The sequence below is a fragment of the Rhamphochromis sp. 'chilingali' genome (assembly GCF_963969265.1).
Source record: "Rhamphochromis sp. 'chilingali' genome assembly, chromosome: 12".
Taxonomy (NCBI): Eukaryota; Metazoa; Chordata; class Actinopteri; order Cichliformes; family Cichlidae; genus Rhamphochromis; species Rhamphochromis sp. 'chilingali'.
The window spans coordinates 2141930-2156092 of record NC_137939.1 but is presented as its reverse complement, the minus strand read 5'-3'; the positions used below and the strand labels follow the sequence as shown (position 1 = coordinate 2156092).

Here is a 14163-nt window from a genome sequence, read left to right as displayed (position 1 = left end):
GTGTGTGTGTGTGTGTGTGTGTGTGTGTGTGTGTGTGTGTGTGTGTGTGTGTGTGTGTGTGTGTGTGTGTGTGTGTGTGTGTGTGTGTAGGCATACGTGTGCACTCACGGATATTTTATTTTTAGAGAAAGGACCTAAAATGTGTGTTTTCCCTTGCTTGTAGATGTATCCATAGCAGGAGTGGGGTTGTTTGTGGCTTTGCTTCTTGAATCCTGATAAACAGAATCCGCTTTGACGCACGCTTTCTGTGGTATTTCCACTCTGATGCTTCTTGTGACACGACTGTGAAATGCACGATAACCTGCTTGCCACAGATATTTGCCCGGCAGATGACCTTTTACAGTGTCTAACCTAAAACACATTAGTTGTCTATATGTATACCCTGTAGAACCGAATTTGTGTGAAGTACAAGCAGTCGCAAATACGTCTCTACAGGAATACATGGGCAACTGAAATACCACGCCAGTCGATGAATTGTTCTGCATCTGCTTCCCTTCACGTCTCTCTGGCATTTTTTTCTTCCTGCTTTTGCATATACAAGCATCAACGATGATACATACAGCCTGCATCCACCCCATCCACGGGCTCTGGCAGTGCAATAACGCTGTCACAAAGTGTATTCATAGCTCAGACAGCCACAGATTGTGTAGGTAGGCCACAGAGAACGTGCAGTGTGCGGCTACTACTGTGTCAGACCCTGTAAAACACGTTAGGAACCAGGGGTCGTTTAAAAGTGACTGATTTACGGCTTTTATTGCTCTATAAAACGCCTCTAACATCCTCACTAGGGGTAATAGAAATGTCGTGCGCATTCTTTACAAACAGTACAGCCGGAATTATGATAAGCAATTTCACGTCGTTTTTAACCGTATTATTTAACTGCTGCTGTGAAAATAGATGCTTAACTTGTAATGTGATGGTTTGAATGGAAATATATCATTGTATTATTATTATTATTACGGTATTATTATTATTATTATTATTATTATTATTATTATTATTATTATTATTATTACTCTCCACCTGAAGACATATATGTGAAACATGGGGGTGTTGAGGTGATAGGGAGGTTAACTTCACTCTGTCTGCCTACAGCTGACTCTGAGAAAACAATGGGAAGCTTCCAGCACATGACAAGTTTATACACCCAGGCAGTATCAGTTTACAATAAAACAACAGACCACCAGTGCTGTATGCCTTGGCTCATGGTCATGCTTCAGCCAGGGTTAGCATGCAACATTTTCAGGGTGGATTTGCCTAAAGGCTGCTGAACAAAAGAAAATGTTGTAATACTTTCAGTGTTTGTATTTTACTGTTTAAATTCTAGTTTGAAGCATTGCGTAACCATGTTTGTTTACTAATCATCGGGATGTTGCATTCTGCAGTTCTTCTTCAGCACTTCTTGTAGTTTCAATGGCCTGTCTCATCTGCCTAACAGTGTTGTTTTTCCTCACATAGATGCTGTTCATTGATTGTTCCTGTGCTTTTATTTGGGCCATTACAAAGCTCAGAAACATGTGCACCAGGTAACAGATAAGGGCTTTTTCAAGCTGTAAAACTGCAGTCAGAAGAAGAGGGAATTAGCACCACTCAAGATCACAAGGACTGGTAGCTGATTTCTATTTACACGTGTCATGAATTGCTATCCTGCATTTAGGACAGATGTTCACTTAGTCAAGAGTGTGTACAGCAGACTCTCTTGTCTGCAGCAACTTCACAGTGACACAATACTGGTCCTGCAGTTAAATCAGCAGCTCATTACACCCTCTGCTCTGTGACATAATAGTGATGTAGTTTCACTGCTGGCTGGTTTGTGAGCTCCTGGTGAATGCTTCTCTGCAGGGTTGTGTGCCCCTGATCTGTGACATCATATTAGTGATATTATGTAAGTTTGATCAGTTGGATGTTTGACGCCTGCTTAGCCCACATTTGTGTTGCAGTTTTGTTGTGTCTATGACATTTTCGTCTGTGGCATGTCAGGGTTTATATTCAAATTTGGATTTATGCAATGTTTTGTTTTCTATGGTTGCTTTGTTGTGTTGTGCCTTATGGAAGCAAAGGTTAGAGATTAAAAGAGTTTAGCTTTGTCTTTCTGTAGGATAGAATAGAAGCACCATGGATGCACTCTTAAAATCTTTTATGTTGTAAAGCATTTTGCAGCTTTTGTTCCAACAGATTTTGGCTACTGTGACTTTAAAGCAGCAACCTCAGATACAGAATCCTTCTGTAATTCAGTCCCAGTCTTAATGCTATATACTGGGATATTCATAACTGAGCCATTTGTATCTTTTAAATCTTTTTTGTTATATTTTGTAATTTTGTAATATACTGTATTATTTAATTTAGTTTAGTTAGTTACTGTTCTTACTGTCTTGGAGCTACTGTGGCCACATAATTTCCGCAGGGATTAATAAAGCATTCTGATTCTGATTATTCTTACCAATTTTCATTTAAAAGCTGAAAAAATCCATACAAGTGTGTAGTTTTAAAGAAATTAATATGGATTCGAAATAGATAGACCAAAATTTCTCATTGTTGAAGAACCTGCCACTGAGGCAGATTGTTTCTCTCTGTCCACTTCTGTCCAGCACCACAAATGATCAGTCTTCATCTCCTCAAAAGCTGGAGACCATTCACCTCTCCACCTCTCCACTGACCTACCTATGTTACTGCTGAAATGTTTTATAGGAGAGAAAGAAAGAAAGAAAGAAAGAAAGAAAGAAAGAAAGAAAGAAAGAAAGAAAGAAAGAAAGAAAGAAAGAAAGAAAGAAAGAAAGAAAGAAAGAAAGAAAGAAAGAAAGAAAGAAAGAAAGAAAGAATTTATGTGACACAACCCTGGGCTGTGTCACAGCTGAAGCTTTGTTGTCAGAGACAGTCTTTGTTAATCAGGTGTTATAACTAACACAATGACTGGTTTGTTGTTGCACCTCATCCTTGTCCCTTTGAATAATTGAGACCACTGTATTTGCCTGTTATATTTTTTCCTTGGTCAGCAACTAGCTACTAGTTTTGTCCCCAAGATCAATTGCCTTGGTAACGCAGCCAGAGAGAGAGAGAGAGAGAAAGAGAGAAAGAGAGAGAGAGCGAGAGAGAAAGATTTGTGCCCACAATGGCGACTGTAGGTATGCTAAATACCTCTGGTTCCTTATCCGGGAACTACCTCTTACCCTGCTATTGGGCCATTGGGTCACGTGGTAAAAGTAACTTTACAGGGCTGCTCGCAAGTAGGAGGGCTTTATGGAGCAGAAAAACGACAAAGCTAGAAAAATTATTTTCCACTCCAGAAATTAATGATCATGAGCTCGTATTTGATGGAGTCTAACTACATTGATCCGAAATTTCCTCCATGCGAGGAATATTCGCAAAATAACTACATCCCCGAGCATAGTCCAGAATATTACAGCCGCGCAAGGGACACTGGCTACCAGCATCACCATCAGGAGTTATATCCTCCGCGGGCGAGCTACCAAGAGCGCCAGTTTAACTGTGCAAGCATCCCTGAACCTGACACGCCAAGGGGACATGGAATACCCCATTCTGCGCATCTACTGACAGGGAAAGGGCAACCTGCTTCATGTGAAACCCCACAGTTGTCCATGTCCCCCGCCACCCCACCGGCCGCAACCTCCGCCTGCAACCAAGCTACCCCGGAGCATCCAAACAGCACAGCCTCCTCCAAACAGCCTGTGGTGTACCCATGGATGAAGAAAATTCACGTCAGCACTGGTAGGCAACTTGTGTGTTTATGTTCCCTGCACTCCTCATGCTCCTCTCTCCCCTTCCCTCCCTTTATCAGTCCCTCTGACTCCCATCTCGTTGCCAGCCCCTGCTCCGATAGCAGGGAAGCCTTTGAAATGGCACAATTGAGGCGGATTTACGACTCGGCATTGGTAATTACACCCACCATAAATTTTATAGCCGAGGTATACTCAGGGCAGCCGTATCACCATGTGGCTTCTGCTGTTATGTATTGCGCGATGGAGAGAGGGGGAGAAATGAATAAGAAAAAAAAATCTGAGCTTTGTAATCTTGCATTAATAATTTAGCTCATAGTTGGATGTGAGTGTCCTCTCATTACGCTGAGAAGTTCTTAACTTCCCATTTAAATTTCTCAAACAGCTAAACATTCATAACCAATAAATCTTTCCAGCCATATCTCAGTTGAGGCCATTCTTGTTTACCCCTCCTTTCCTCCGTTCTCTGTCTCCCTTTCTCTCCTCTTCTCCTTCTTCCAGTGAACTCTGGTTACAATGGGACGGAGCCCAAGCGGTCTAGGACAGCATACACCCGGCAGCAAGTCTTAGAATTGGAGAAGGAATTCCACTATAACCGATATTTAACTCGGCGGAGGCGCATCGAGATCGCACACACCCTGGTTCTCTCCGAGCGGCAGATTAAAATCTGGTTTCAAAACCGCAGGATGAAATGGAAAAAGGATCACAGGCTCCCGAACACCAAAGTGAGATCCTCCTCCTCTTCCTCCGGGTCCAACACAAGCTCAGCAGCCGGCGCTGTTGCCGCTGCCTCGGCCACTAACACCGGGGCCCCCGACGAACTTACCGGAGCTCAGCATGGCGAGGATATTACCAGGTTATAAAACCACGAACCATTACTGGGGGTAGAATAAGAACTGGTTATTTATAGAACACTTATATATTTTGTTTTCGTAGCTATCTTGTGCGGTTTCCTTTAAGTCCAAAGTTATATAAAATGCATGTTATATAGCATGGATTACTGCGAATACCGATGAATTATTTTTACGTGACACAGGGTTTAATTTATTTGAAGTTCAATTAAAATGATGTTTTTTATTAAAAAATGTTTTGAATGAAGGATGAAAAAGTAGAAAAAAATATACATTTTATCAAAATGTTATTGTGGGCCATTCTTTTGCCCTGCTGCCCAAGGTGAAATGCACAATCTATTTATTTCAAACAACACTGGAAGGAAATCACTATAATAATAGTTATTTTTGGTATATAAAAAAGAAAGCTGGAACACACCATTGATCTTGAACTTGTATGTTTAGGAGAATAACAATGTGTGAATTACCTCGTGTATTTCAGAAACAGGATTTTTCTTTTTCTTTTTCAATTTTTTGCAATTTAGTTTTGTAGTGTTGATGTTGTGTTTTAGACCGTTCAAAGCAGATTATTGTGAAATGCAATAAACGGAGTTTAGTGTACTTGTGCTAATCATATTGGTCAATAAAACAGTGAGTGTCTACTAGTTTTAAATACGTTTGTTCCAAGTTCATTTTAGGTAAGGTGAGGTCTACTGTTGCAAATTGGAGGAGATCCTTAAAAGTGTACAGATGTGTGAATACTGGACATTTCACGAGGGAAACAAAAATCACTGTGTTTTTAAACTGTGTTTGTCAATCCTGCAGCTCCCTTTTTTGCGTGTTTATATTTGCAATGTGTACAGACACTGTGTGTGTGTGTGTGTGTGTGTGTGTGTGTGTGTGTGTGTGTGTGTGTGTGTGTGTGTGTGTGTGTGTGTGTGTGTGTGTGTGTGCGTGTTAAAGCTTCACTCATAATGGATTGAAGTTATTTCTGAAATATGAAAATGAAATAGTTTGCGCTGTGCAGTATACGTGGAACCTCATCAGTCTGAAGGGCATTCAATTAGACAAGCCACTGAGGCCCTCCAGTCCACACTGCACTGCCTCTGCCAGTGCTACAAAAGAAGCTACTCGCTTCCTTCGTCCTGACTTGAACACAAAGATGCATGCGTTTAATTTAGAGTACATTTGCAATGTGTTAGAGATTTTAGATTGTTGTGAAATTATTCATTTTGTAACAATAGTGGTTGCCCTGCTTTTCTATAGTCCTCTGCGCCATGCGACTGGGTTTTCAAATGTGAAATGAATAAAAAAAATAAAGTCGTGATCTGCCGATAGATTCAGTATAATGCGTCGTGTGGTCTTCGTTAAATATCTGAGTGAAGATGCTGATGAAGTACACTAGTTTACCTTTGGTTTTGTTTTTTAAACATTTTTTTTTAAATTGATCTAAAGCAGTGCCCTCTCCACAAAAAGGAATGCTGTTGTTTTCTTGTCTGCTCACTCTTTGACTCTTGCTTGTATAAACACTTTGGCTCATTTGTCTGCTGACTCCCCAGTGGGCAGTTTGCCTCCGTAGTATGCTGCAGCTCGCGAGACTGTAGAAACTTCAAAAACGGCGCTAAGGCGTCTCTGTGCAACGTCATCGTGCGACTTTCATCTGGCAGGGGGACCAACTCACTGCAGGACTCTTTGCTGCTGAAAACCTGCTGGACTGATGCAATAATTTGAAGAAAGTCTTTTTAACTGAATCATCAACTGAAGTGCCTGAAGTGCTTTCATTTTGTCTCCCATTCCCCCCCCCCCCCCCCCCCCCCCTTTTTCTTTTTCTTTTTTTTTTTTTTGGGAAGAAGGATTTCGGTTTAAAAATGGCTTGAGTCCAAAGACGCGCAAGAATTTGATAGATTATTGAAATTGTGACATGAATAGGCCTTATAAAATGCCTCGCGTAGTGGGAGGCAAAAGAGCACAAAAGGATGAGGTATTTTCCATCATCAATCTTTCCCCATAGAGCTTTGTGCTCTGTTCTGGAAAACAGCTCTGACAACAACCAGTTTTGATCTTATCAAATATTATGTAGACGGGGTCGCATCCTATGCCACTTTTCTTTTTATTTGACTGCTTTTCCCACAAATGTGAAAGTTAAGTTGGACTTTAAGCTGGACCAAAGAGGTTCAAACCTACTTTTTGGACAGGGCTTTGGATAGGCAGTAGAATAGTGGTGAGACGGCGCTGAAAAATGAATCCAGAAGCCTTTATGTTGCTGGACAGATTAGAGAAATTAATGTGCTCGCCACAGTCCCAGCATCCCTCCAGCCTCTTTCTAGGCCCTGTCGCCTCCATGTCGCGAAGCTGAAAAGGTACTTTATTGAAGTTTGGGGGCGAAATGGTAGAAGGCCGAGTTCACCTCGGGGACACATTTTCTGTCCCATTAGGCTCATTTCAGTCTGGATGGCCGACCTCTCCAACCCTGTGACCCAACTCACTCTCTATACGTGTACCTTCTGTGTGCGCCCTCGCTGGTCCCCTTCGGCCTCGGCTTTCTTTTCTGCGTTGTGCCGATAGAGAGGCCTGCTGCGGGGGATCACTCAATGTGTTTCTTCTTTTGTTAATTTGGCGGGGTGGGGGCGACGACACTGGACAGGGCTGAACTCTCGGACGGTTCTCTTCCTTGCATCCAGCAGAATTGCAGGATTTCCACACAGACACCTTCTTCTTTAATTTAACAATCTTTCGATCTCCCGTGAAGTCGTTTCCAAATCAAAGTGGCAAAGTTTTGTGGTAATGCAGTTAATGGAGTGGCAACATACATATATAAATATTTTTTTAAGTCTGTCTGAGAAAAGAAGGAAAGGAAGAAATATTGTTTTGTATACGTATTTAAAAAGTTATTTTTTAAATTGAAATTATAAATAAGATGTAAACAAAACTACCCTTTTAGTTCCCTGAAGACCCCATACCCAAACAGGAGCATTTAAAAAGAGTGTCTCTTGATGCAGTCACATGACTCCTGTGTGGCTTAAGAGAATAGCTGGTCTCCGGTCAGCGCTTACATTCAGACGTGAGCTGCCAATTATAGATGTTTCTGACAGTACTGGGACAGTTGGTCATTTTGATTAGTTTATGGACAAAGACCTTCAAAAACCTTCAAACTTCCCATGGAGGCTCGGCACTTCCCCAAACTTGTATTTTTAGCCACATGCATTTTTTTCCCTGACACAGAGGAGAGCGAACTTCAGAACAGATTACTAATTAAGTTTTGTTAGAAGTAGAAGATGCTCGAAAATATAAGCGATGATGTCAACGCTTGAGATATTATTGATGGGGCAAATCACTACCCGCTTTTTTAAAAATGATATTCGAAAACTCTTATCCGGTTTTGCAGGCAGATTTCAGCGTGTTAGAGCGCTTTGATCTTTCTGGTGTGAACCAAATATTCAACGTTGATGGAAAAATATTCAACAGCCCGTCTTCCAGGATAAACAGTTGACACTGAAAGCCAAACTAATCTCACCGTCTGTCAGTTGTTTATGTGATAATTCATCCTCCTCATCGTGTCTGTACAGGTGCAGCTCGAATTACACTTCGAACAATGACGACATGTCCCTCTTTGTTTGAGCTCTTGTAACTGAAGATTTGCGTTAAATGGAATGAGAGTGTATGATGCACAATTTGACTTAGCGTTGCCAGGGATTTAACTAATACACCTGTATTAGGCGTTGTCTGATTTATTATGGGAATAAACAAAACGTGCGGTTTAATATTATTGCTATTCAAACAAAAGGCCAGTCAGTCATAAATCAGTGTCACTCTGCTGCTTTTTGTTTTTTGTTTTTTTAACTTTGTTCTTATACACAATGGAAACTTTTCCTCATAGCAACACAAATGTTTAACTGCATTAAATTTAACGATAGAAAATGAATCATCGCGTACACAAATATTTTCGTTTTCTCTTCTCACGTGATCCAAGAAAGAGCGTAAACTTCAAAGTAATATGGCCTTACCTGTGACAAGATCTACACGAATGGATAGCAGTTTAATTCTTTAAGTTTAGAATGGAGTATTTTTGGTTTCACTCCATTCAGCTTTTTAGGTCATGGTCTTTTTTGCCTTTATTATTTTGCCCCCGCCCCCCGGGCTGAATCTGAAGAATTCATTTGATATGAGTTATTGTTAAACTCACCGCCTTTCAGGGATCTGGTGCATTTTGTGTGTTTGAAGTTGAGTGTATAAATTCCTCAGTCTCTACTCAGCTAACTGGTTTCGTCTCTGACTTGAGACTGTTGAATCACACATGAATTTCAGCTCACATTGCACTGCTGCAGGCTGCATGTGCTTTACGAGCACCTCGGGCGAGGACTTTCTCTGTGAAGATATATGTATGAAAAAAGAAGAACTTTGCACACAAACACCAATCGAAATGTTTGAACAAAACCAAATATGAAACACGGAAGCGCCTGTGTTGTGACGCTTGCGCGCTTGATTGCCTGCTTTTGTTGTCTGCGCCGGGTTAAGTGCAAACTGTTTCAAACTCGTCCCAGGTGAGTGTCTTCTTCAGTCACTTTGGTTTGTCATAAAAGGTCCGGGCCGGTGCATTGTTATCCTGTAGTGTGTTTAAACGGCAGCCATGGCAGCTGCATAAAGGCTGAGAGTTGAAACAGGGGTCATGCTGCTATTTTCCAGGGATAGAGAGGCTGTCTCACATTGACCAGCAGTGGGTGTGTCATAAATCCGTAAATCTCTCTCCTATCCGTTCACTCAAGGGAGCAAATGCGTCGGCCTGGTGTGTGCGCGCATGCGTGGTGGAGGTAGAGTTTGATTAATTTACATAAAACTAGATTTTAAAAAGCCATCAGAAATGTTAAAAATGATTTAGTGTCGGCGCTGGAAAACATTTCAAGCAGGAGACGACGAAGCAGCTTGGACTGGTGTCCCACTGTAGAGTTGACATCGCACAGGAAATGATGGCCTGGATAAACTTACGAGTATACTTTCTGTCATCATAACGCCTCGCTGAGAAATATTTAATTAGCCCATTTGCTGCATCGTTGAGGACCTTCGAAATTACAGTCATTTTCTTCCGTTAGAGGTATCACAAGGGGCCCAGACAGTCACTAGATTGAGTTATGATTATGTTATTCGCTTTTCATTAGCAAAAGTGTTCTGAATATGCGATCCTGAGACTATAGATCCATGATTATGCAGAAGTTTAGCGAAATGCGGTTTTTATTTGATTTGTTCTCTGAAAACGATTATCCGGTGTATTTGCGTGACCACCAGTTGCATATCATGCAGAACTTTGAGCACTTTGACAGCTGCTGCTGCTGCAGTTTAACTTTGTGTGTACTGTATTTGATTGGATGTTAACGCGAAGGGTCATATGACCTCTGTTATCTAAGATGCAGGACTTTAAAATAAACTATACAATAAGTAAACAAATAAATACCGCGTAAAGCATGTATATTTATCAATTAAAGGAAAAAACAACATAAAATGTCTTAGTAAGGTACTAGTCGCCGGAACAGATTCTATGCAACTTGGCATCGATCCTTCAATTCTCCTGAACTCTGCTGGAAAGATAAGCCCAGTTTTTGATTTGAGGATGATGGTGCGGTGGAGGTCACTAAAATCTCCCATAGGTCTTCAGATGATTTGAGCTCTGATATGATAAAGTTTGAGTCAGACCATTCTCATACCCACTAAACCATTCAGTGACCTTGTGCCCAGTGGATGGGTGAGTGATCTTGTTGGAAGAGACCCCATTTGGGTAGAAATTGTTAATCAAAGGATAAAGATGATTACTTAGGACAACTTTTGCACACTTCCTTCTAAGCTAACAACTGGATCCAAACAATGTCAGTAAAATTTACCCCACAGCTTGAAGCCACCTGATCTTCTTACTGGAGGGGTTAACGTTCAGGTTTTCCCCTTTAGGTTGTTCTGTATATAGGTTTAGATAGATAGATAGATAGATAGATAGATAGATAGATAGATAGATAGATAGATAGATAGATAGATAGATAGATAGATAGATAGATAGATAGATAGATAGATAGATAGATAGATAGATAGATAGATAGATAGATAGATAGATAGATAGATAGATAGATAGATAGATAGATAGATAGATAGATAGATAGGCCTAAACACTCAAAAACAAGCAAAAATATTTTGAGTGTTATTTTAATTATTGCACTTTTAAATTGCACCTTTTCAGTACGGTACTGAGGTTTGTCTCTATTCTCCAGACTGGCCACGATTTACATCAGAGTTAGGCCCAAATTAATACTTCATGTTAATGCACATGCTTATAGGAAAGTCGGGACTAGTTTGGGAAATTGTCATTGTCTGTCTTTTACTCACTTATGAAGTGCAGTCTGCAAACTCTAGTCTTTTCATTTCACTCTGCATTGTTTACAGCAATATAGGGCACCGGGCCCATAAATCTTCTCCTTGCTCTGCCAAGACAGCGCCATTTGTATGCACCGTTTTAACCGACAGCATCCTCTGCCCATTAACGTCTTCTCCCCAGCTCTCTCTCAGTCTCCCTTTATCTGCGGAGCTCTGTCCCCTGGAAATACATTAACTGATCCGTGCTTCCCTTGTGCTTTGTGAGCTATTTATAGATTTTTTTTCTTATATGGAAGATATATATATGTGTGTGTGTGTGTGTGTGTGTGTGTGTGTGTGTGTGTGTGTGTGTGTGTGTGTGTGTGTGTGTGTGTGTGTGTGCACTTTCCCGCGTGCCCATATATATGGGGAAAGACAGAAAAGAAAAACGTAATTGTGTTGCATCTGCCGGATTTCACCGTTTGTGCGCAGCTGCGGATATTCTGCAGTACCATTTTCTGTCTGCGTTATTGTTGTGAAAAATAAAAGTTTATAGACAATTTCCTTGGTTGTTTGTGTCAGCAGGCGAGAGAGCGGAGAAGGTAAGGAGGAATTGTAAAAGGGTTGACACCCAGAGCGACCGGCGCGCTTTTGTGTGAGAGAGAAAAATGATTTATTGCCACTGAGGCGGTTCAAACAGAGTTCACGGAGAATTGTGGTGGAGGCGCGGAGGAGCTAAATTATGGTCTTGCTGAGCTAGTATATCATAGATTCTATCTCCAATTCAGAGAGTATGTTCAAGGGTGTGAGGTAAGGAAAACAAAACGAATTTAATTACTTTCCCCACTTTCAGTCAGTCCTGATGTACACTGCCTTATTCAGCTGATAATAACACTAATGCTGCTTTTACTACTAATAATAGATTTATTTATGCGTGAGACGAAAACACAAACATATGTCAGGGTTTTATCAGTTTATTTAGTTTTGCTGGCCCACATTTACCTCACAGTGGAAATGACAAATTTAACCTTTAGCCAATTTAAATTTAAGTACTAAACCTTTCCACAGACTTTATTTAACTGGCTACAATTCAAAAGGGCGGAAAAGAAATATCAACACTGTAGTTTTTAGTGTCAACAAACATTTTTAATGCCTCAGCAGTCAAATTGAAATTATATTAATGTTGTAAGCATTGTGCTATGGCAGCAGTTGTTTCGTGTCCTTGATTTCATATAAAATATTTCATTACGTAAAAATAAATTCAACTAATAAAATAAAATAAAAATAAAAAATCTCAGGATGTGACACCACTCTAAAGGTTCAGGTAAAACATCGGTGATAGTGGCAGCAGGGGTGAAACGGAGAAGGAGGAAGGCTCCTCTCTTTCCACGCAAACCCTGAGTGCATAATCCATCACCTCTGAGACATCTAAAGAGGGTTTTCTCGACAGCTTTGCAGCTTTGTACTGAAACACCAGAAGGAGCTTACATCCAAAACATGGTTCAGCTAAGATTAATACTGGCTTGGAATATTCAGTATAGTCTCCCAAACCTTCTCATTTAGAACATGTTTTAGGGAGCACTATTTATAATTTTGTGATAGATTCATTATTCTCGTTATGTGGCCGTTTTGCATAAAATTGCGCATTGCTGGAATTAAACAAACACGTTTTATGAGTTCTTTTTCCCTACAGTATAACTCAGTTAGGCCACAATTGATGTAGCTTTTATACCAAATAACTTCTCCTAGAAAAAAATATTTATTATGGGTTTTAAAATGAAGTTGAAAAATTCATATTTTATTTAGGTGTTTTACGCCTTCATAGCTAAGTCCCAGTTGTCTTGGATGTTTGACACTGTGGCTGCAAATAGGCGCGCAAGAGCCTTTAACTGAGCATCTCATGTTTGGGTTCACGCCTTCGTGCAGAAGGAGGAATTTAATTCCTCCAAAAGATGTCCATAGTGTTTGAGTGTTGCCTCCTGGAGCCACCGTCAGTGGACTCGATGCTGTACAGTGATGCCTGATTAATGCAAATGCGTTGAATTGTCCTGTAGAAAAAAAACATCTTTGACGATTGCCTCCTTTGTCTTTGTGTGGCAATGACTGTCATGTCTTTGTTTGACCACTCCCAGTGAATCCCATTAAGCCAAAGCTACACTGTTATAAACACACGCTCTGTGTGTTTATAAAACCCGCCGATTTATAATAGGTATTTAAATGCGTTTCAGACTAAGTTATCCAAAATAAGCGTAATGATTTCGTTTTACAGACTTGAAACAGATTTACTCCAGTTAGTGCCCCTAGTAGAATGAAAATACGCGAATAAGCACCATTATTTATAATAGCGTTTGACTGGGGAAAAAACAAACAAACAAACAAACAAACAAGCAAACAAGGAGCGCAATTTCTTTTTAATAATTTTACACCTAGAAAAGCTTCAGCAGAATAATGAGCTGTGATCTATAACCAGTTATTAACCATCTCTTATTCCACCTCACAGACGCGTATTGTAGCGCAGAGGGAAAAAATCCTCGCATCGTATTTGTTCAAACCTACCACCAAAAAGTTCAGGATGTGTGGCTGCGAGCGGCGGTTCCTTCAAAAATAAAACGAGAAAATGAGTCCTGTCAAAAGAGTAACAATATTACAAGAAATCTGCGCCCAGTTTCTAATGAAATGCTCCTCACCGCGCGTGTAAGCTTTGTCTGTCTCCCCCCCTTTCTCCTAATGTTTGTTTCTCCGTTTAAACACATCTCCCTCTTTCTCTTACACTGATTACACAGTCGTTTGGCGTCTTTTCATATTCCATTATATATATTTTTAATATCCTAGGTAAAGAAATGCAGGCTGCTCATAGAAATGTCTGAAGAAATATGGCAGAAGCTTCCTCTGGGTTCCAAGTTGCCGGCGGATTACTTTCCAACTCCAAAGCTCCGTCATTGGAGGACTGCCACACGTGACCACGGCGCCCTTCTGGTAAATATTATTCAATTGTTCCAAATGGTTACTCAAAGTGCACTTTCCCGCGTGCCTTTTTACATTCAGGTTAATTGTGATCGAATATTAGATAGACACACGTCCTCGCCTTTTACTGCTGTTGAGGGACTCCTGGTTTTATTTGAAACAGTTTGATGAGCTGGGTCCATGGACCCCCAACAGTTTGCCCTCCCACTGCAGCTGCATGGCAACAGTTTTGCTATGAGCTCTGGACAGGTGCCAAAATTAAGCGCGGGATACAATGAAGGAGGAGGAGGAGGCCAAGAAGCAGA

At 40.7% G+C, this 14163-nt stretch overlaps 1 protein-coding gene across 5 annotated transcripts in view; it reads left to right on the top strand.

Moving 5' to 3' along the window:
* The window catches only part of LOC308406793 (homeobox protein Hox-C4a), a 54520-nt gene that overhangs the window by 37765 nt on the left and 2592 nt on the right, over positions 1-14163 (top strand). For 3 of the 5 annotated variants that reach the window (XM_080898015.1, XM_080898016.1, XM_080898017.1), the window contains 2 exons: positions 1459-3726; positions 4236-5526. In XM_080898015.1, the coding sequence (XP_080754141.1) occupies positions 3291-3726; positions 4236-4597 (798 nt within the window). In that variant the 5' untranslated portion in view covers positions 1459-3290 and the 3' untranslated portion in view covers positions 4598-5526. Of the gene's footprint in view, positions 1-1458; positions 3727-4235; positions 5527-13726; positions 13871-14163 lie in introns of those variants that run through there. The other 2 variants (XM_080898018.1, XM_080898019.1) reach the window with 2 other exon arrangements.